We start from the raw sequence: 22565 nt of genomic DNA, 5'->3' as shown, positions 1-22565 counted from the left end.
GAGGAGCCCACACTGGAGCAGGTTTGCTGGCAGGGCTTGGGACCCTGTGGGGGGAGCCTGTGGGAAGGACTTATGTTGGAGAAGTTTGTGGAGAACTGTCTCCTGTGGGAGGGACCCCATGCCAGAGCAGGGGAAGAGTGTGAGGAGTCCTGCCCCTGAGAAGGAAGGAGCGGCAGAGACAACGTGTGATGAACTGACTGCAACCCCCATTCCCCATCCCCCTGCACTGCTGGCGGGGAGGAGGTAGAGAATTCGGGAGTGAAGCTGTGCCCAGGAAGAAGGGAAGGACAGGGGGAAGGTGTTTCAAGATTTGGTTTTATTTCTCATTACCCTACTCCGGTTTGATTGGCAATAAATTAATTTTCCCCAAGTCACGTCTGTTTTGCCCGTGATGATGATTAGTGAGTGATCTCTCCCCGTCCTTATCTCGACCCACAAGCCTTTCATTTTATTTTCTCTTCCCTGCCCCGTTGAGGAGGGGGAGTGATAGAGCGGCTTTGGAGGGCACCTGGCACCCAGCCAGGGTCAACCCACCACAATGACTCAAATGGCTTGTGCCCCCACAACCAGAGAGAACGTCTGTCTCAAAGCCAGCTGTTGGAAAGAGAAAAGGGACAAAAACAACCCCAGCAGAGTCCAAACGCAACAATAATTCAAATCTAACTCTCAACTGAAGGTGTTAAGCGGGTTCTGCGAGGATGCAAAGGAATCGGGTACTTACGTGACAGGCCACCAAGGCACCCGTGTTCCACCCGATCAGGATGATTGGCTTGTGAGAGAAGTGGTTGTGAATCTATGGGAGAAAAAAAGACATGGATGGAGAAGACGGACAGACAATGGGACAATGCGCTAGGGTGGCACAGCACCTACAGGCAAGGCGAATAGTTTAAAGGCAGCAGCAAAGGCTCCCCAATACACTCATCGCTCTTACTTACCTCTGCCACTTTGCCCCTCACCGCCCCAATCATGTGTTCAAGACACTGCAACACTCCCACCCCGTTGCCATTGTTCAACAGGTGGGTGGCGATGGGAATCACCTGTGGTTTGAAATGAATGATGAATAAATAACAAAGGCATTATTGGGGACAACAGGTACCGACAACAATAAGCACAGACTGGAACCAAGTTTATGAAGGAACTTGTGCTTTCTCTCTCCTTCTTTCTCCCAAGATTCACTTCCCACTACTAAGAACAGAGAAAATAGAGAATTCCCCACAGAGACAACCTCTGCTACTCACCTCGCTCCTATACACCCAGTATATCTACCACATTAGGAGGTGTGTGAGCAGCTCTGTATCCAGGCAGAGGACTAAGGTGACCTATAGTCTCTCTTCTCCAACCTCTTCCTACTGGAAGACTGATCAATCCTTAATAACAGTAACGATACAATCTAATCTGCTGAAGATGGATGGCTTTTGTCGGCAAGAGACCCCCAAAGGCATCAGATTTGGGCAACTTCACTCCCTGCGCAGTGTCTCAAGTGCTAAACACTGCAGGTGGCAGAAGCCAGCCTCTGCTTTCAGCAGAAGCGAGTATTTTGGTGCACCAAAGGCTTATAAAAATAAGCTCAGCAGCTGCAGCCTAGCACAGCTGCTAGTTTGAACTTCCCTCCTTTCAAAACCAACCATACGAACCTTTCCCAAGCAGGAAAGCTGCGACTGCCAGAATCGGTGCCGTCGAGAAGTGGGGAACATGGAGTTGGAGGGTCCAGAGGAAGCAATCAGGATGAGGGGGGAACCAGGCAATTTGCTCTACAAAGTTCAACAAAGAGACACATAAGGGAAAGCAACTACCCTGCCCAGCCTGGCCTGCACAACAAAGCAGGAGGGATCTTGCATAGCGCATTAACTGACCACATTTTCCCCAGTCAAAGCTACCTCAGGATAGTACAGGGGGAATGTGTCCAACAGAAGGAGCCCCCCTCACTGAGCAAGTCTAAAGCAGGAGGAAAAGAGCCCGGGATCAGAGGCAGAAGGAAAAGGACAGCAGAAGGATGGGAAGAATAAAACTGATGTGAGACCAGTCTCTTGCTCCCTGCAAGCTCCAAGGAGTACTCACTGGTTTATTATGCGACAAGACACCCACTGCTGGATCCCAAGGTCTCTTCAGAAGGAGAGACAGAGCCTCAGCACCTGCGGCCCCCGTCTTCGCAGTAGACGAGAGCAGCATCCTGTCGATCAGTGTGGGGATCTGAAACCAGAGGCCAGAAAGGACTGAGAAAACGAACACATTCTTTTCAAGGGGCTTTTAAACATCATCCCTGCCACTCCAAACAAAAAGGATAAAGACCCTGTCAGCTTCCTTTAACAAGCTTTACAAAAGGACATCATTATAAGTGATAGCAAAGCCTTTCACTGCTTTTATCACCTTTCCTTTAAGCGTTTGCAGAGCATCCAAGTAAGCTGCCAGCACCGGCAAACTGAGCGTTTCCACCAGTGTTGTGTGAAGCCACTGGATCAGTTTGGTGTCCCAATTGACACTAGCCAGAGCTTGGCGGACCCTCCGAGCACATTTGTCCACTGCTATCCTCCTCAGGACTGGCTCATTGCAAGCCTAAAACCCAGGAAATTAAAAAGAAACACAGTTATGGGAAAAATCAAGCGTGCCACATGCATCCCAAACAACAGGGAAGTATTGGCTTGGGCAACCCAAAATCCTCTAGCAGCAAGCAAAGACGAACATCCTCGCAGCAAGGACAAAATCATGCCTCAAAGAAGCCCAGAGCTGCTTGTTTCTTAAGACTACACAACCCGAAGGCCAAAACTTTCATCCTGACTCAATCGGGCTTCGCTAGGAAGGACTGATAAAAAACACAAAGGCAGCAACTCTACTGTGAAGTGAAACAGGGGATAGCAAAAGACCTTACCCCTTCGTTAGCCAAGCGAGCCAGCCTGTCAGACTGCAGCGCTTTGTGAATCTTATTAAACAGCTTGTTCTGGGCCATCGTCCAACCCGTCCTGTTGAGAAAACCAGAGAGGTAACGCAGGTCGCTGTTGCACAGACATCCAGGTCCTGCAAGCTGCTGCCCGTTCCCAAAAGCAGTTGGCAGCACAGCTGGGCATTGACTGCGATCACAGCCTCAAGAACCGATTTGGTGCTATGGACAAAGTGAGTTCCGCTACCGAGGATCTAATTAGTAGGATGGCTCAATAAAACCGACTAGTTTTTAAATGTCACTAGGGCATGTCAGCAAACATCCAAGCATCAGAAAGACAGAGTAACAACAGCAGAAGCAATAAACAAGACCAAAATAAACACTCCTTTTAGCATAGGTTATCACCACGTTTCTCAAACTGTCCAGACAAAAAACCCCAGAAACATTTCTCGTAACACCAAGACTGCAAACTGGCTTGACTACAGTTCCAGGGAGGGTTTTTAATTTACGCATATCCTCATTTTCAATTTTTGACACTGGAACATGGATGAATTGAGGATCTACGTGTAACCTAACAACTCACTGTCCCAGCCTCCTCCAGAGGAGATGGCTTCACATGAAGCGTGTGGGAGAGGTTCAACAGCTGGGCCAGCCTCTACCATTAAATCCCACAGCTATCACAGCAGGCAGACAAAAAATGTGGGACACAAGAATTCATTTTCTTTGAACATTGTTCAGTTCGGGAACATCGCTGCATATCAAGTCACACTAAAAAAACCCCACACCGTGCAACGGGTGGCCGTTTAGCGCCCAAATTTCTTTTCTCTGCTGTCCCCGCGCTACCTGTTGACATGTTCCTCCCAGTCGTCCGGCGGCGGAGGGGCGTCAGCATCCGTGCGAGCAAACATCACGTGGCGCTCGCACTCGTTCATCACGCTGCGTGCCTTCTGGTTATCATAGAGTGGCACGGGCGTGGGCGTCACCGTCTCGACATCGATGGGGATATCTGCTTCACTGTCAGGAATAATTACATTTTAGAGAAGGGGATCGCTCACCTTGGGGCTCTGCCGTGCTTTACAATAAACAGTCCAATGAGCTTCATAACCAGGTATCTTGTTATTCCTGGTCTGAGCCCAGGCAGCCCCCCGAACCCCAAGACCAAGCCCCTGAGCTGCGACCCTGAGCGCGCTCCCATCTCTCGCCCCAAACTCACCCGTGACCCTGGACCCAGCCCCACACCCTGACCCTAAACCAAACCATTGAGGTCCAGCCACAACCCCCCTTCCTGCAGCGACATCAAGGCTGTGAAACCAGCCCCAAGCCCATCCCCAAGCTGCCAAGCTGAGACCCCCGACTCAGCCCCCATACCTTCCCACAGCCCACACTGCTCCCCACAGATCCCAAAACCTGCTCTAGTCTCCCCAGCCCACGCTCTCCTCCCACCACCACACCAGTTCCACAGGATGCCCCCTGCCCCACAGGCGCCCCTACTCTACCCTCTCAGGTCCCCCAGCCCCGCAAGACTTCCCCCCAGTCCTACAGACCGTCCACTTTACCCCAACAGGCCCCTCAGGACCCCCTCCAGTCCTCAACACAGGCTCCCTCACCCAACAAGTGCGTCCCCCCCATCCCACAGGCCCCCCCAGGACCTCCCCCAGCTCTCACATAGGCCCCTCAGCCCCACAAGACACCCCCACACACCCCACGCTCTCCCCTCACAGAACCCCCCAGCCCCACAGTACCACCTCGCAGCCCCTCCCCCCCCCCCTCAGGTCCCTCAGGATCCCCCCCAGCCCTCACACAGACCCCCTCACCCAATAAGTCATCCCCCCCCATCCCACAGGCCCCTCAGCACCTCTCCCAGCCCCCCAGCCCCACAGACCCCCCCCCCCGTCCCACACTCTCCCCTCACAGACCCCCAGCCCCACAGACCCCCTCCCCACCCCACAGGATCCCTCCCACTCCCACAAAGGCCCCTCAGCCCCACAGCTGCCTCCCCCCGCCCCCAGCCCCCAGGCAGGCCTCGCAGCCCCCCGCTCCCCCCAGATCCCCCTCCCCGGGCTCACAGGCCGGTGCCGGGCTGCCGCCGCGGGGTGAGGAAGAGCATGCGGGTGGGACGAGCGGCGCTGGCGTCGGGGTGGGCGCTCCAGGGTTTGGCGTAGCTGTGGTCCAGGCAGACCAGGTCCAGCTCCCGTTCGTGCACCGACAGCTGCAGTAGCAACGACGTCCCCATCCTCCGCGCCGACCACTGCAGTTCGCGGTCGCGATCGCGCTCCCGGTCGCGATCGCGGTCCCCCCCGCGCTGCGACATGGCCCTACCGCTCCCCGCGGCGCATCCCGCCCCGCACGGCCCGCCGCCCCGCGCATGCGCCGGCCACGCCCCCGTACGGAGGGGGCGTGGCCGGCGCATGCGCGGCCGGGCGGCCGGCAAACCGCGGAGGCTGGATTTGAGAGGAGCGGAGCGGAGCGGGGCGGGATCAAAGGGCGGAGAGCGGAACGCGGAGCGGAGTGTGTGGGCTGGGCGGGGGGGCGCGCGGGGACGGTGGACACGGGGACATGGGGACACGGGGACATGGGGGTGCGGTGACACGGGAATATATGGACATGGGGACATAGGGACATGGAGATGCAGTGACATGGGGACGTATGGACATGGGGACACAGAGATGCAGGGACATGGGGATGTATGGACATGGGGACATGAGTACATGGGGATACAGGGAAACGGGGGTGCGGTGACATGGGGATATGTGGACATGGGGACATAGGGACATGGAGATGCAGGGACATGGGGATATATGGACGTGGGGACATCGAGATGCAGGGACATGGGGATGCGGTGACATGGGAATATATGGACATGGGGACATAGGGACATGGAGATAAAGTGACATGGGGATGTATGGACATGGGGACACGAGTACATGGGGACATAAGGAAATGGGGGTGCAGTGACATGGGGATATATGGACATGGGGACATGGGGACATGGGGGTGCAGTGTCATGGGGATATGTGGACATGGGGACATGGGGACACAGGGACATGGGGATGCGGTGACATGGGGATATATGGACATGGGGACATGGGGACATGGGGGTGCATTGTCATGGGGATATGTGGACATGGGGACATGGGGACACAGGGACATGGGGATGCGGTGACATGGGAATATATGGACATGGGGACATAGGGAAACAGGGGTGCAGTGACATGGGGACATATGGACATGGGGACATCGAGATGCAGGGACATGGGGATGCGGTGACATGGGAATATATGGACATGGGGACACAGGACATGGGGGTGCAGTGACATGGGGATATGTGGACATGGGGACATGGGGACACAGGGACATGGGGATGTGGGGACATGGGAATATATGGACATGGGGACATGGGGGTGCAGTGACATGGGGATATGTGGACATGGGGACATGGGGACACAGGGACATGGGGATGTGGGGACATGGGAATATATGGACATGGGGACACAGGGACATGGGGATGTGGGGACATGGGAATATATGGACATGGGGACATGGGGGTGCAGTGACATGGGGATATGTGGACATGGGGACATAGGTACACAGGGACATGGGGACATGGTGACATGGGAATATATGGACATGGGGACACGGGGACATGGGGGTGCAGTGACATGGGGATATGTGGACATGGGGACACGAGTACATGGGGACATGGGGAAACGGGGGTGCAGTGACATGGGGATATGTGGACATGGGGACATCGAGATGCAGGGACATGGGGATGCGGTGACATGGGAATATATGGACATGGGGACACGGGGACATGGGGGTGCAGTGACATGGGGATATGTGGACATGGGGACATGGGGACACAGGGACATGGGGGTGCAGTGCCATGGGGATGTATGGACATGGGGACACATATGGACATGGGGACACAGGGACATGGGGGTGCAGTGACATGGGGATGTATGGACATGGGGACATGGAGATGCAGGGACATGGGGATGCGGTGACATGGGAATATATGGACATGGGGACACAGGGACATGGGGGTGCAGTGACATGAGGATATGTGGACATGGGGACACGGGGACACAGGGACATGGGGGTGCAGTGACATGGGGATATGTGGACATGGGGACACGGGGACACAGGGACATGGGGGTGCAGTGCCATGGGGATGTATGGACATGGGGACACATGCAAACGGGGTTGCAGTGACATGGGGACATGTGGACACGGGAGCGTGTGGATGTGGGGATGCAGCGACATGGGCATACATGGGCACACAGGCGTGTGGACGTGGGGACATAGTGACATGGAGACACAGGGACACACAGACATGGAGAAACAGTGACATGGGGACACACGGATGTGGGGACATAGAGATGCACAGACCTGGCGACGTAGTGGCATGGGGACGCAAGGACACACAGATATGGGGGTACAGTGATGTGGGGATACGGGGACACATGGGCATGGGGACAAGTGATGTGGGACGTGGGGGCGTGCGGACATGGGGACACACCGACACGGGGACACGGTGACACGGGGACCCGTAAGCAGAGTGCCACAGGTACAAGCAGACCCGGGGACACACGGGCACGGGGACACAGGGACAGCGTGGCACTCAGACACGGGTGCACGTGAACGTGGGTACCTGCGGACACAGTGACATGGGGACACGGGGACATAGGTACCCGGTGACACGGTGACACCCACCAAGCCAAGCCAACAGCAGCATCCCTGTCCCCGTTGCCGTGTCCGTCCCCCCCCCACCAGTGCCATTCTGGAACGCGTCTCAGCGCCGTGGTGGCAGCGCCTCGGTGACAGCACCCGGTGGCTCAGGGATGTGGCCATGCTGCGGCTGCTGGTGGCCAGCGCCCACATCCCCGGGGCCACCGGCTCCGGTCCCGGTGTGCACGTGTCTGCCCGCTTCAGAGGTACCGCTGGGTACGAGGAGGGGGGACACGCACCACGGTGGCCGTCCCCGTGGGACGGGATGGCGTCGGCCATCCTGGTGTACCGGGCCGGCATCCTCGTGGGATGGGATGGTGCCGGCCACGCTTGGGGACAGCACTGGCCGTCCCCACGCGTGGGGACAGTGCCAGCCTTCCCCTCGCACCCCGACGTCCCCACTGTGACGTGCCACCGCCCTCCCTCCCGTGTCCCCCCCCAGGCGTCCCCAGGAGCACCCGGGTGGTGCCGGAGGAGCGCAGCCCCACTTGGAATGAGGTGCGGTGACCCCACGGTGGGCTGCGGTGGCATGGGGACACTCGGGTCACCCCACTGACCCCTTGTCACCTCTCCCCCCCCTCGAAAAAGACGCTGGCGTGGCCACTGGGCACGCATCCCCTGCACCCCACGGCCAGCCTGACGCTGCGCCTCCGGCACTGGGGCCAGCCGGCACCCCGGGGGTGAGTAGCGCCCGTGGGTGGGCACCCTGGGGGGACACCCCCCCCCAGCGTGGCCACCCTCACTGTGTCCCCCTGTCCCCGCAGGGACCTGGGTGCCACCACGGTGTCACTGGACCGGTTGGTGGCCAACCCCGGGCTACCGCTGGCCCTCAGCCACGTCCCGCTGCTGGACCCGCGGGGACAGCCCACGGGGGTGAGCACCCACCCACGCACCCACCCTGCAGCACCCTAGGGTGCCGCCGGACACGGTCTGGGGTGCCACCCATCCATTCGCAGTGCACCGTCACCCTCCGCTGCTCCTATGTCCCCCGTGGCACGGCCGGGGACGCCGCGGTCCCCCTGCAAGGACCGGTGCCACCGCCGCCAGTGTCACCGGTGACAGCCCACCGCCCCGGCGAGCCCCCGGCAGGGAGGAAAGAGGATTTCCAGGTATGGCACCCATGGGTACGGTGGGACCCGGGGGTGACGTCCCATCCGGCGGCCACCACGTCACCGCCTGTCCCGTAGGTACGGGTGAGGATCATCGAAGGCCACCAGCTCCAGGGCAACGACATCAAGCCGGTGGTGACGGTCCTCATCGGCCAGCACCGGTTCAGGACCAGGATCCGGGCGGGGAACAATCCCTACTACAACGAGGTGACACCGGGGAGGGGACATGGGGACCCGCCGGTGTCCCCTCATCCCGCCCTCACCCCCTTTTGCCCATTTTCTAGGTGTTTTGCCAAAATTTCCACCGGACGCCCGCCCAGCTGGCGGTGGAACCCATCCGCATCCAGGTCGGGGAGGGGATCGGTGGCACTGGTGGGGACGGGGACAGTGGGGTGGCCACCGACGCTGCGTGTCCCCCCCAAATCACAGGTGCTGGACTCACGGGCCACCCGCGCCGAAGCCGTCATCGGCGTCTTCCAGGTGAGGACGGTGGCTCAGGAACGGGGTGTCACGCCGCGGTTCGGCCGCTCTCACCCACTCTGCCATCCCCGCAGCTGGACGTCGGCACCATCTACCGCGCACCGGGTAGGCGAGAGGGTTGGGGTGACACCGCGGTGACACCGGGCTGACACTGGGCTGACGATGCCGGGGGTCTCCCACCGTGCCAGGACGCAGCTTGAGCTGGAAGTGGCTGAGTCTGCAGCATCCGAATCGCCCCGACGCCGGGTCCCGGGGTTACCTCCGCGTCAGCCTGGCCATCCTCCGCGCCGGCGAGCCGGTGCCGGTGAGCCCCCCGCTACCTTCCCCAGCCACCCCCCAAAAAAATATTCCCTGGGTCGGGGGGGTTGGTCCCCATTTTTCCATCCCCCCCATAAGGAGCAGGAGGAGCCGGCGCGGGACGAGGACGTAGAGGCCAACCTGCTGCGGCCACCGCCGTGTGCCGCCACGCTCCAGCTCCGCGTCTACCGCGCCGAGGACCTGCCGCAGGGTGGGCACCGGGGTGGGTTTTGGGAGATAGGGGGGTGTGAATCTGGGGGAGCCCCCCCGCCCACCTCTCCCCATCCCCGGTGCAGCAGAACCGGCTCGGCAATGCCTTCCCTCGGTGCTACCGGCTGGCGGCAAGAGGGGCTTCGTGGCGGCGGCGGTGCGGGTCACCTTTGCCGGCAGGACGGTGGGTGCTGGGCAGGAATGGGGGGGGGGACACACCAGATCCTGCTTGGGGGGGGCTCATGGCTCTGCCCGATGCAGCTCTGCACCCGGGTGATGCCCCCCGACGCCAACCCAACGTGGAACGAGGTCTTCTTCTTCCCTCTGCGGGTGAGGTGACCCCCCTTCCCAGTCCCCGCACGCATCCTGCACCCCCCCAAAGCAGGGTTACCCCCAAAAAGGGGGTGTACCCCCATTTCAACACCACACACCCCTGTAATTTTCTCTCCGTAGCTGCCCCCCATCTGTGATGAGATCCAGCTGGCCATCCTCAGCGGGTAAGTGGGGGACACCCCCCGGTTTTGGGGGACCCCTGCCGGTTTCGGGGGGACCCCCACCCCTTTCACTGTCCACCCATAGGTCCCGCAGCAGCAAAGTCCTGGGCACCGCCACCCTTCACCTCTCCCAAATCTCCTCCGCTGGTGCTGAGCTTGACGGTGAGGAGGGTCCACCCTTGGGTGGGGGGTACTCAGCACCCTGACCCCCCCCTTTTCACCCACTGAACCCCCTCTTTCGCTCCCAGAGGGGACCCCCGGCTTCTCACCCTGCTTCGGACCCAGCTTCCTCCCCTTCTACGGTGCTCGGCCGGATCCTGCCGGGACACCCAGTACCGTGAGTGGGTTCCAGAGTGGGGACAGCACCCATTTGGGGAGGGGGATGACACCCCCAGCCACCCCACCCCACCCCACCCCTAATTTTACAGGACACCGGGGTGGCTTATCGGGGTCGGGTGCTGCTGGAGCTCAGCACCCACATGGGGACCCCGGACGGGCGCCAGCGAGACACCATCGCCCCCGAGGACATCGCCCGGGTGCAGGTGGGGACACGGCGCGATGTCACCCTTAGGGTCTTTTTTTTTTTTTTAAGTGCCATTTGAGTATTTTGGGGGGATATTTTAACCCGTTTCTTGCCGCAGCGCCACTTGCCCCGCCGCCGATTCGGGGTGTGCGGGGTCTTTTATTCGGCCACCATGGTGCCAGCCGGCCCCGAGCTCCTGCGCTTTGAGCTCAGTCTCGGCAATTACGGGGACACGGGCGACGTCACCTGCAAGCCGGCCGCTTCCGTCACCCCACACGGTTGTCCCCTCTTCGATGGTGAGCGGGATGCTGGGCTGGGGGGACACACACGAGGGTGGTCCCCGCCGGCATCCCATGGGATGCTCGGTGCTCTCCGGATACAGGCAACCGCTATCACTACCTGCCGTGGTACGGTGCCAAGCCGGTGGCGGCTGTCACCTCATCCTGGGAGGACGCCGGTCACCGTTGGGATACCCTAAACCTCCTGCGTGCCGTGTGCCGGCGGTTGGTGAGCACCCATGGGCGACGGCGGGGTGGGATGTGACCCCCCACGCTGGGTCGGGATGGTTTGGGGACAACTTTGCAGGAGAGGAACGTGACGGAGCTGCGGGACGCCCGGGGGGACGCCGGGGGGGACATCGGCAGGAGGCTGCTGCGTCAGCTGGCGCAGGACTGCAGGTGAGCGGGTGGTCCCTCGGGTGGGGGGGCTTGGGGGTCTCAAAGCGGTGGGTGGTGGGATGCTGCCGGGGGAGACTCGACACCCCCGGGCCTGCCAAGCGGTGGCTGGGGGGGGAATGGGGCATTTGGGGGTGGGGGATGGGGTATTTGGGGGAAATGGGGGCATGGGGGGGGAATGGGGTAATGGGGGTGGAAGGGGATTTTGGAAGGGAAACGGGGGATTTGGGGGGAAATGGGGCATTTCAGGGGAAAATGAGGAATTTTGGAGGACAATGGGGCATTTGGGGGGGGATGGGACAACTGAGGGGAAAGTGGGGCGTTTGGGGGGAATAGGGCATTTTGGGGGGCAACAGGACATTTTGGGGGGAAACCGGGGGAAATGGGGCATTTGGGGGGGAGGGAGCAAAGCTTTTTTGGGGAAAACAGGTCAAGCGAGGGGGGAGGAACGGGGCATTTTGAGGGGGTGCTGTTTGCAGGCGGGCACTGCCCCAGCTGGAGGCGCAGCCCACCCCCACGCCGCTGGACGCCCACCTCCGGGCCGCCCGTCTTCACCTCCTCCGGCGCGTGGCGGCGGCGGCGGCGGCGGCGGTGCCACCGAGAGCCGGCTGGGACACGTTGCTGCCGGTGGCCGAGGGCTGGCTGCGACGTGTGGTTGCCTTGGCTGTCGAGGTGGGGGCCGGGCCTGGTTGTCTGTGTCGGGGCAGAGGTCATCGCTGTGATGAGTTCTGGCCAGTCTCAGCCCACCGGTCCCTCTCTCCCTCTCTCTTTCCCCCCGCAGCCGCAGGCCGGCCTGCCCGACGTGCTGCTGTGGCTGCTGCAGGGGGAGCGGCGGGTGGCCTGTGCCCGCGTCCCCGCAACCGACCTTATGTTCTCCCGGAGCGGGCCCAACGCCTGCGGCAGGCTCTGCGGCCGGATCCAGACCCTCTTCCTGGTGGTAGGCACCCCACGTCCCCTCCATGTCACCTCTGCAGCCCCTCCGTGTTCCCTGTGTCCCATCCATGGCCCCTCCATCTCCCTTCTGTGTCCCCTCCGTGTTCCCTCCACATCCCCGCTGTGTCCCCTCTGTGTCCCCTCCATGTCTGCTCTGTGTCCCCTCCATGTCTGCTCTGTGTCCCCTCTGTAACTTCACCGTGTCCCCTCCGCGTCCCCTTTGTGTCCCCCCTGTAACTCCTCCATGCGCCCATCATGTCCCCTCCATGTCCCCCCATGTCCCCTCTGCATCCCCCCCACATCCTTTCCATATCCCCTCCATGTCCCCTCCATGTCCCCCCCCACCCCCACCATGTCCCCCTTGTGTCCCCCCAAGTCCCCTTTGTATCCCCTCCCTGTCCCCTCCACATCCCCTCTACGTCCCTCCTAGATCTGCACGTCCGCTCCATGTGTCCCCCCACGTCCCCTCTCTATCCCCCCCCCATGCCCCACCTACGCTGCGGGACGCAGGGCTCTGGGGACATCCGCGCCCAGCTCCGGCTCCGTCTGTGGCTGGGACGGGTGGCCGACAGCGGGGACCTGCCACGGCACCTCGAGGGCACCCTGCGCGTCTACGCCGAGACGGTGAGCCCTAGGGGCAGAGAGAGACCGGCGGGCTGAGACCAGCCACAACTCGTCACAGCGATGGCACGCACACGTATACACAATCAGCCCCCCTCAACCCCGTGTGGGCGTGTGTGTCTCTTCCCCAGTATGAAAACCAGACCAAGCTGTTGGGCAAGTGGGGTTCCCGGGGATTGCTGGGGCGCCCCGGCTTCTCCGACAGTGCCGGCAAAGCGGGGCTCCCCCGCCACAAGATCCGTCCCCCCAAGGGCTGGCGTTGGGACGGACCCTGGACCGTGGAGCCCCAGCGGCGGTGAGTCCCGTGGGACGGGTTAGTGCCACCCACCCTGCCACCTCGGGGACCTCGGGGAGGGGGACACCAGCACCGTCCCCTTGTCCCCAGGCTGCTGCTGGACACGGAGACCAACGTGGGCGAGGTGCTGGAGGAGGTCTACGAGAACGAGAGCCGGCAGCTCGGCGGGGAGTGGGGACCCGCCGCCGCGGCCAGCACCGACGCGGTGAGCGGGCGGTGGCGTGGGGGGCCACCGGGGAGGAAGCCGTCGGTGAGATGACACGAGCGCGTTCAGGGCTCAGCTCTCACCCGGTTTTGCAGAGCGGCGCGGCGGTGCCGCCTAAGGAGGAGGTGGCGTGTCCCCAAGGTTGGCACGTCACCGATGGCTGGCGGGTGGACGTGACGGGGGCCGTGGATGAGGCCGGTGAGTGGGTGTCCCCGCTGGGCACCCCGGGGTGGGTGGGTGGGTGGGTGGTCGGCAGTGGCGGCAGCGAGGACACCTGGATGCCGCAGGTTGGGAGTACGGGGCGAGCGCGGCCCCCGGCAGCCCCCCACCAGCATGGCACACCGTCGAGAAGACCTACCACACGCAACGGCGTCGGCGCTGGCTGCGCACCCGCCGCAGGGACCCCGGCGCCCAGGGACGGGAGCAGGATGTGGCCGCCTTCCTCCGGCTGGTCGGGGCAGTGGGGACAGGGAGAGGGCGGTGGGGAAGTGGCAGGGGTGGGGGTGACAAGGATGGGGGTGACAGGGATGGGGTGACAGGGACGGGGGTGGCAGGGATGTGGGTGGCAGGATGGGGGTGGCAGGGATGGAGATGACAGGGATGGGGTGACAGGGATGTGGGTGGCTGGGATGGAGGTGGCAGGGACTGGGGTGGCAGGATGGGGGTGGCAGGGATGGAGGTGACAAGGATGGAGGTGGCAGGGATGGGGGTGGCAGGGATGGGGGTGGCTGGGATGGAGGTGGCAGGGATGGGGGTGGCAGGGATGGGGCTGACAAGGACAGGGGTGGCAGGGATGGAGATGACAGGGATGGAGGTGGCAGGGATGGGAGTGACAGGGACGTGGGGTGACAGGGACGTGGGTGGCAGGGATGGAGGTGACAAGGATGGAGGTGGCAGGGATGGGGGCGACAGGGACGGGGGGTGACAGGGATGGGGGTGGCAGGGATGGGGGTGACAGGGATGGAGGTGGCAGGGATGGAGGTGACGGGGATGGAGGTGACGGGGACAGGCGTTGGCCCACCCGTGCACCGGTGTGAGCAGCCCTGTCCACGCCCTCACGCCACGCCACGTTGTCCCCCGGCCCCGCTGTCCCCTGCGTGCCCCGTGTCCCCGCAGCACAGCCCCGAGGCGGCGGCGGGGGCCGAGACGTGGGAGTACGGATCCCTCTGGGGCTGCCGCTTCCATCTCCAGCCCCGGGCGGGCGACGTGTGCCGGCGGCGTTGCTGGCACCGGCACATGGTGCCCACGCAGCCCTCGCCCGTGGCACCCCTCTTCCTCCTGGAGGGCTCCCCGGTAGGTAGGGGGGCGGCTGGGGGAGGACTGGGGGGTCCTGGGGGTAAGGGGGGCTGTGGAGGCATGGGGGACAGAGGGAGGGAGGGATACAGGGATGGAGGGACAAAGATGGAGGGACGGAGGGACGGACGGATGGAGGGAGAGGGATGGATGGAGTGATGTGGAGATGGAGTGATGCTGGGACCGTAGGACATGGGACAGCAGGACACAGAGCCAGGGGACAGCAGGGATAAGGGGACCCCCACCCGCCCCCCCCCACATCCCATCCCACCCCACCGCAGGGCACGGAGGACCCGGTCGAGGAGGACAAGCCGGCTGCGGCAGAGCGGCGGTCGCGGGGCTCGATCCGGACCCCCCCGCGGCAGCCCATGCCCCTCATCCTCATCCTCTTCCAGCGTGAGTCCCGGGGGACACCGGGGGGACACGGGGACAGGCTGGGAGGGGGGGGGTGCCAGGTCCCCCCACCGGCCCCTGCCTCTCCCACAGGACCCAACTTCTTCCAGCTCCGCTGCTACATCTTCCAGGCGCTGGAGCTGGCGCCCCACGGCACCAAGGCCACCGCAGGTGGGACATCCCCCTCCCGAACCCCCAGCCCCCACCCCGGTGGGCACCCCGGGGTGCTGATGGCGTCACCGTCACCCAGGCCCCGTCGCCCACGTCTCCTTCGTGCACGTCAGCCAGAGCACCCGGGTGCTGCCCGGCACCCTGGACCCACTCTGGGACCAAACGCTGCTTTTTCACCGGGTGCTGTTGTACGGGGACCCCCGGGGTGTCCAGGAGGAGCCCCCCGCTGTGGTGGTGGAGGTCTTCGACCAGGACGGAGGGGTACGGCACCTATGGGTGGGGGGCACCCGTGGGTGGGGGGCAGACCCCGTGCCCAAGCAATGCCTTGCAGGGTGCCGGTGGTTTCCTGGGGAGGAGCGTGTGCACCCCAGATGTTTGGCTGGACGTGGGACGCCGGCGGCCCCCCCGGCTCCGGCGTTACTCCCTGGGGGGGCCAGGGGGGCCGGCCGGGGAGCTGCTGGCTGCCTTTGAGCTGCTGCACGACACCGAGGTGAGGGGCTGGTGAGGAGGGTGGCACGGAGGGCACCCAGGTGATGGGGTCCCATCGTCATCGTCCTCCCCGGCAGGATGGGTCCTTGGCACAGGTCAGTACCCCGCCGTGGAGGCAGGGGGTCTTCAGCGTCCCGCTGGGCATCCGGCCCCTCCTGCGGCTGATGGCACTGGAGGTGAGACCCGGGGACCCCGGGTGGGGACGGGGAGGGGGACAGGGATGAAGAAGGGGGTGGGATGGGATGGGAACAAGGACAGGGAGAGGGATGGGGACAGGGGTGGCTGGGGACAAGGACATGGATTGGAACAGGGAAGACAGGGCGGACAAGGTCTGGGATGGGGACAGGGGTGGGGATGAGGTCCGAGATGGAGATTGGGAGGCAACCAGGCTGGGGACAGGGACAGGGACAATGATGAAGGCCCTGGGGATGGGATGGGGACAAGGACAGGGAGGGGGACGAGGATGAAGACGGGCTGGGGATGAGGTCAGGGATGGGGACAGGGCTGAAGATGGGGATGGAGACGGGACAGGGACAAGGACAGGGATGAAGATGGGGACAGGCACAGAGGGACGGGGACAAGAGGAGGACAGCATGGGGACAGGGCCGAGGATGGGGACGGGCACCTTCAGCATCCCACCAGGCATCCAGCCCATTTGAGGTGACCCCGGAGCACTCAGGGCACCCCAGAGCGGGTGATGGCTGCTGGGTGCCCCCCCCCAGGTGCTGGCATGGGGGCTGCGGGGGCTGCGCAGCGGCGTGCAAGCACCCAGCCTGGAGGTGCAGTGCGGGGGCCGGACCCTGCGGACCCCCACCATCACCGACCTCGCCACCAACCCCAATTTCCCCATCAACGCCTTCCTGCTCACGCTGGTGAGGATGGGGGGGGGACGGATGGATGGGGGGGGACCACCCCACCCATGGGTGCTGCTGCTGGCACCCCGGGGTGACAGCACGGCTCGGCCCCAGCACCTGCCAGCGGAGGAGGAATACGTGCCCCCCATCCGGCTGCGGGTGACGGACACGCGAGATTTTGGGTACCGGCCCGAGGTGGGGCAGGCTTGCGTGCGGAGCCTGGGGCAGTACTTCTGCCAGCCCCACAGCGAGGGGCAGCCCCCCAGCCCTGGAACCCCCCCACCTGCCTCCGGTACGGCCCTGCCCAGCACTGGTACCCCCCGCCCCATCCTTGGTACCCCCTGCCCCACTCCTGCCCCATCCCTGGTACTCCCCAGCCCCATCCCTGCCCATCCTTGGTACCCCCTGCCCCACTCCTGCCCCATCCCCGGTACTCCCCAGCCCCATCCCGCCCATCCTTGTCCCATTGTGGTACCCCTGCCCCACTCCTGCCCCATCTCTGGTACTCCCCAGCCCCATCCCTGCCCATCCTTGGTACCCCCTGCCCCACTCCTGCCCCATCCCTGGTACTCCCTAGCCCCATCCCTGCCCATCCTTGGTACCCCCTGCCCCACTCCTGCCCCATCCCCAGTACTCCCCAGCCCCATCCCGCCCATCCTTGTCCCATCGTGGTACCCCTGCCCCACTCCTGCCCCATCCCCGGTACTCCCCAGCCCCATCCCTGCCCATCCTTGTCCCATCGTGGTACCCCTGCCCCACTCCTGCCCCATCCCTGGTACTCCCCAGCCCCATCCCTGCCCCATCCCTGGTTCCCCCCTGTCCCATCCCTGCCCCACACCGCCCACCTCCAGGATGGTTTATTTGCCCTTCTCCCCCCCCCCCAGCGGCTCCCTGGGGCAGGATAGCTCAGGTGAGTCCCCCAGGCCCTCGGCACCCGGCCTCGGCACAGCTGGACACCGGGGTCCCCGGCCCCGTGCCTCAGTTTCCCCGAGTAATCCCCTTTGCTCCTGCAGATACTGCCCAGGATCACCACTGAGAAAAGCGCTGCAGACAAGGTGAGCACGGGAACGGGGACACCACGGCCACCGCCGCCGCCTGTCCCCGACTCATCCGGCTCCCCAGCAGGCTGTGGAGGAGGAGGAGGATGAAGATGAAGATGAAGTTGACTGGTGGAGCAAATTCTATGCGGCCACGGGGGACAAAGTGAAGAGCCGGCCGGGGACCAACAGGGACAGACTGAAGGTCAGCCAGAGCCTGGGACCTGGAGCGGGGGACAAGGATGGGGATGGGGACAGGAACAGGGAGGGAGGTGGGATAGGTTGGGGACAAGAATGAAGGAGGGGACTGGGACAGGGGTGGTTGGGGATGAGGACACAGATGGGGATAGGGATGAAGATGGGATAGGGATGAGGTCAGGGATGGGAACAGGCTGGGGACAGGGGCAGTGATGGAGATGAGCTGGGGATTGGGACAGGACAGGAATGGGGACAGGGATGGAAATGGGATGATGACAAGGTCAGGGATGGAGACTGGGAGGGGAACAGGCTGGGGACAGGGACAGTGATGAAGAAGGGGATGGGATGGGGATAAGGACAGGGCTGAAGACAAGATGAGGACAAGAACAGGGATGAAGAAGGGGATGGGGACAAGGATGAAGAAGGGGATGGGGACAAGGATGAAGAAGGGGATAGGGATAAGACGAGGAGAAGCACCAAGATGGGGATGGGGACAGGAACAGGGACGGGAATGGGGACAAGGATGAGGACAGACACCACTCCCCAGATCTACGGCTGTGAGCTGGAGGCAGTGCCCGAATTCGAGGGGCTGCAGGATTTCTGCCAGACCTTCCCCCTCTACCAGCCGGGGGGTCACCCCACAGCGGGGGAGGACCCCGTGCCTGTGGGCGAGTTCAAGGTGGGTAAGAGCCCCCGTGGGACCCCAGAGCCGGGGCGGAGGCACCCCGGGGTGCACGGCCGGGCGGCTCTCGCAGGGGCTTTTCCGAATCTACCCCCTGCCCGAGGACCCCGGGGTGCCCCCGCCACCCCGCCACTTCCAGGAGCTGCCCCCCAGCCGACCCCAAAAGTGCCTAGTGCGGGTCTACGTCGTCCGAGCCTTCGACCTGCCACCCCGCGACAGGAACGGGCTGGTAAGGCCACCCACGGGTGCTGGGCAGGGGTCCTCTGTCCTCTCCCCCCCCCCATGCCACCCTGACGGTCCCCCTCCCTGCTTCCAGTGTGACCCCTATGTCCGCGTCTCACTGGGGGCGAAGACGCTGGGCCAGCGGGACCAGTATGTGCCCAACACCCTGGAGCCCGTTTTTGGCAGGTATGGCCGGGCTGGGTGGTCCGGTGGCACTGTCACCCTGGGGGGCACCGGGCTGGGGGGGCCTGGCACTGAGAGGAGGTGCCCAGGGAGGGCTGGGGGGGCCCCGTTCCCCATGTCGGCATGTCCCCATGCCGACCTGTCCCTGTGCCACCAGGTCCCTATGCCACTGGGTCTCCATGCCACCGGATCCCCACGCCACCAGGTCCCCATTCCCCACAACAGCAGGTCCCTGTGCCACTGGATGCCCCGTTCCCCAGGTCCCCGTGCCACCAAGATGTCCCATACCCCATGCTGGTGGGTCCCTGCGCCACTAGGTCGTCATGCCACCAAGTCCCTGTGCCACCAGGTCCCCGTGCCTATGGGTCCCCACTCCCCATGCCAAGGGGTGCCAGGCCCCAGGCCGGCACGTCCCCGGGGCTGATGGCACCCTCGCTGCCAGGCTGTTCGAGGTGACAGGCACCATCCCGCTGGAGAAGGACCTGCGGGTCTCGCTGCTGGATTACGACCTGCTGCCACCCGACCAGGAGATCGGCACCACCACCATCGACCTGGAGAACCGCCTGCTCTCCCGCTTCCGTGCCCACTGCGGGCTGCCCACCCTCTATCGCACGTGGGTGCCCCTGGGGTGGGGGGTACCAAGGGGCTTGGGGCATCGGGGTGCCCGGTCCTGAGGCCAGGAGTGGGCACGGGGACTGGTGCAGGGTGATGGGCAGAAGATGGGGACAGGGATGGGCACAAGGAGAGGAGAAGAGGGTGGGCACAGGGGGATTGGGACGGGGTGGGTACGTGGGGGTGGGCACAAGGAGATGGTGAGGGAGTGGATGGGGACAGGGGTGGGCGCGGGGAAGTGAGGTGGGCGCAGAGATGGGGACAGGGTGGGCACAAGCAGATTAGGATGGGGTAGGTACAGAGGGATGGGGTGGGTACGTGGGGGTGGGCACGGGGCTGGGGACAAGGTGGGCACGAGGTGAGGATGGGGTAGGCGTGGGGGGACGGGGTGGCACAGGGATGCTCACAAGGAGATGGGGACAGGGTGTGTGCATGAGGGTGGGCACAGGGATGGGGACAGGGAGATGGGGATGGGGTGGGCAGGAGGGGATGAGGTTGGCACTCGGGGATGGAGATGGGGTTGGCACAGGGATGGGGCACAGGGGAATGGGGTGGGCAGAGGGAGATGGAGGCGATGGCCAGGGAGGGGACACCCAGGAGGGGTGACGCTGCAGCCCCCAGCCCACCCACCGTCCCCACAGCAGCGGCCCCGGGCGCTGGAGGGACCAGCTCCCCCCCAGCCGGGCACTGGAGCATTTTGCCCGCACGCGAGGGCTGCCGGCACCCGAGTTCAACGCCGATGGCACCACGGTCACCTTTGGGGATCACACCTTCCTCCTCAGCCACTTCGGTGGGTGAGGGTCTGGGTGGGGGCTCAGGGTGGGGGGAGCCAGATCCTGTCCTGCGGGTGTGACGGTTCGGCCTTCCAGAGAGCGGCCCCCCCGTACACCGGCACCTCGGGGTGCCCCGCGAGCGCCTGGCCCTGCACGTACTCCGTGCCTGTCACCTCGTCCCCGAGCACCTCGAAACCCGCACCCTCTACAGCAGCACCCAGCCCGGGCTGGAGCAGGTGGGGATGGGGCACCCCGGGTCGGGGGGGGACGGGGACAGGGAGGGGGTGATGGAGACCCTGGGGCGATGAGGACGCAGCCAGGGATGGACCCCAGGGTGATGGGGACCCCAGGGTGATGGGGACACCCTGGGATGGGGAGGGGGGACGCTGGTACGGGGACCAAAGGGTGCCGGTCCCAGTCCCCCCGCCACGTGCCGTGCAGGGCAAGGTGCAGATGTGGGTGGACATCTTCCCCGCCAGCCTCGGGCCCCCCGGACCCCCTGTCGACATCACCCCCCGCAAGCCCCAGAGGTGAGTGCTTGGCCAGGCCCTGTGGGGTGGGACGGGGACATCCCGGAGAAGAAGGTGACAAATCCTTTTGGTCCGTCCCCCCCCTCAAGGTACGAGCTGCGCTGCGTGGTCTGGAACACACGGGACGTGGACCTGGGGGACACCAACCTGGCGGGACAGCGGATGAGCGATATCTACGTCACCGGGTGAGCCAAGGCCACCGCTGCGTGTCCCCCCACCGGGGAGGCGACAGCGGGGCCGGGGACAAGGGTGACGGCAGCGTCCCCTTCCTCCGGGTGGCACGGCAGGTGGCTGGACGGGCTGGAGGAGCAGCGGCAGAGGACGGACGTGCATTACCGCTCGCTGCAGGGGGACGGGGGCTTCAACTGGCGTTTCGTCTTTTCCTTTGAGTATTTGGCAGCCGAGCAGCTCTGTGTCCTGCCCAGGAAGGTGAGGGACACCCCAGGGTGGGGGGTGCAGGCGTGGGGGGGACACAGGGGACGAGGATGACACCCCTCTCTTTCCCCCTCCCCACCATGGCAGGAACATTTCTGGAGCCTGGATGAGACGGTGCTGAAGGTGCCCCCCAAGCTCATCCTCCAAGTGTGGGACAACGATAAGTTTTCAGCTGACGATTTTCTGGGTGAGACCCCATTTCCCTGCCTCGTGTCCCCCAACAGGGTGGGGGACACCCACAAGCGACAGGGGACACCCACAAGTGATGAGGAGCATCCATGAGTGACAGAGAGCCTTGGCTTTTCCCCACAGGTGTCCTGGAGCTGGAGCTCACCAGGCTGCCGCAGCCGGCCCAGCACCCCCAGAACTGCACCCCGATGGGGCAGGGGGCCCCCCAAAGCCCCTGGCCCTGGCGGGTGGTGCGGACCCCCTCCCGGCTGTCCCTTTTCCGGCAGAGACGGGTGAGGGGGTGGTGGCCCTGCACAGTGCAGGAGGGCAGCAAGCGGCGACTCTCGGTAGGTGGGGGGGGGACACACCAATGATGGGGGCAGACTGACAGATCCTGCACCCCACCTCCCACCCATCACCCCCCTCCAGGGTAAGCTGGAGCTGAGCCTGGAGCTGCTGACGGCAAAGGAGGCAGAAGAGCGGCCGGCGGGGAAAGGCCGGGAGGATCCCAACATGTACCCGACGCTCCCGGCACCCATGTGAGTCCCCGAGGAAAGCGGGGGGTGAGGGGAAGGGGGACATGGGGTGACTAAGCTAGGTGTCACCCCACAGGCGTCCCGAGTGGTCCTTCCTCTGGCTGCAGGCACCCCTGCGCAGCCTGCGCTACGGCATCTGGCGGCAACACCGCTGCCGGATCAGCCTGGGGCTGGCACTGCTGCTGCTCCTCGCCCTGCTCCTCACCTTCATCTACGCCGCCCCGGTGAGTCTGGGGGGCACGGCCACTCCCCCCGATTTCCACCCTCACCAGTTGCAAAGCCTGCTCCGAGCTCCCCTTTCTTCCTCCTTGCAGGGTTATTTGGCCATGAAGGTGGTTAACCCTCTCCAGAGCTTGCACCTTGCCGGCGGTGAGCATCCCGCGGGCAGTGCGGGCAAGCCCTGATGTGCCATCCCCAGGGATCGCCGAGGGGATGCCACCCATCTGCATCACCCCTTTAATAAAGCCACATCCAGTAACAGCCAAAGCATCGACCCCAACTCCATGGGCTGGGGGGACTGACAAAGGAGCTACTCCATTTTGGGG

The 22565-nt window shown here is 63.8% G+C and overlaps 2 protein-coding genes across 10 annotated transcripts in view; one reads left to right on the top strand and one right to left on the bottom strand.

The window, feature by feature from the left end:
• The window catches only part of KANSL3 (KAT8 regulatory NSL complex subunit 3), a 28546-nt gene extending 23320 nt beyond the window's left edge, over nt 1-5226 (bottom strand). For all 9 annotated transcript variants that reach the window (XR_007509827.1, XR_007509828.1, XM_049830777.1 and 6 more), the window contains exons 1-8: nt 4942-5226; nt 3719-3889; nt 2867-2957; nt 2368-2553; nt 2059-2190; nt 1635-1751; nt 936-1037; nt 722-793 (exon numbers count right to left, since the gene is read on the bottom strand). Coding sequence is in view for 7 of the 9 variants with exons in the window: in XM_049830777.1 (XP_049686734.1) it covers nt 722-793; nt 936-1037; nt 1635-1751; nt 2059-2190; nt 2368-2553; nt 2867-2957; nt 3719-3889; nt 4942-5186 (1116 nt within the window). In the remaining 2 variants the exon portion in view is untranslated. The remainder of the gene's footprint in view (nt 1-721; nt 794-935; nt 1038-1634; nt 1752-2058; nt 2191-2367; nt 2554-2866; nt 2958-3718; nt 3890-4941) is intronic.
• A 2498-nt stretch (nt 5227-7724) lies between these two features.
• FER1L5 (fer-1 like family member 5) lies at nt 7725-22424 on the top strand. Its single transcript, XM_049831592.1, has 52 exons — nt 7725-7809; nt 8046-8101; nt 8192-8283; nt 8368-8476; nt 8560-8712; nt 8791-8919; nt 8997-9059; nt 9142-9192; nt 9267-9297; nt 9381-9496; nt 9589-9700; nt 9786-9883; nt 9961-10029; nt 10153-10196; nt 10279-10355; nt 10442-10530; nt 10622-10735; nt 10835-11012; nt 11099-11223; nt 11302-11393; nt 11870-12062; nt 12172-12327; nt 12834-12947; nt 13076-13239; nt 13330-13489; nt 13540-13642; nt 13732-13895; nt 14561-14737; nt 15019-15133; nt 15224-15301; nt 15381-15562; nt 15633-15791; nt 15868-15966; nt 16513-16662; nt 16759-16936; nt 17529-17554; nt 17658-17699; nt 17770-17886; nt 18427-18558; nt 18635-18790; nt 18878-18969; nt 19409-19579; nt 20220-20368; nt 20448-20587; nt 20793-20881; nt 20971-21066; nt 21169-21310; nt 21404-21503; nt 21629-21831; nt 21914-22023; nt 22097-22244; nt 22335-22424. The coding sequence occupies exons 1-52, from the start codon at nt 7725-7727 to the stop codon at nt 22422-22424; spliced, it is 6078 nt and encodes a 2025-aa protein (XP_049687549.1).
• The last annotated feature ends 141 nt before the right edge of the window (nt 22425-22565 follow it).

This window comes from Accipiter gentilis, chromosome 28 (assembly GCF_929443795.1).
Source record: "Accipiter gentilis chromosome 28, bAccGen1.1, whole genome shotgun sequence".
In the NCBI taxonomy this organism is placed as follows: domain Eukaryota; kingdom Metazoa; phylum Chordata; class Aves; order Accipitriformes; family Accipitridae; genus Astur; species Astur gentilis.
This window is presented reverse-complemented; position numbering and strand designations above follow the sequence as displayed.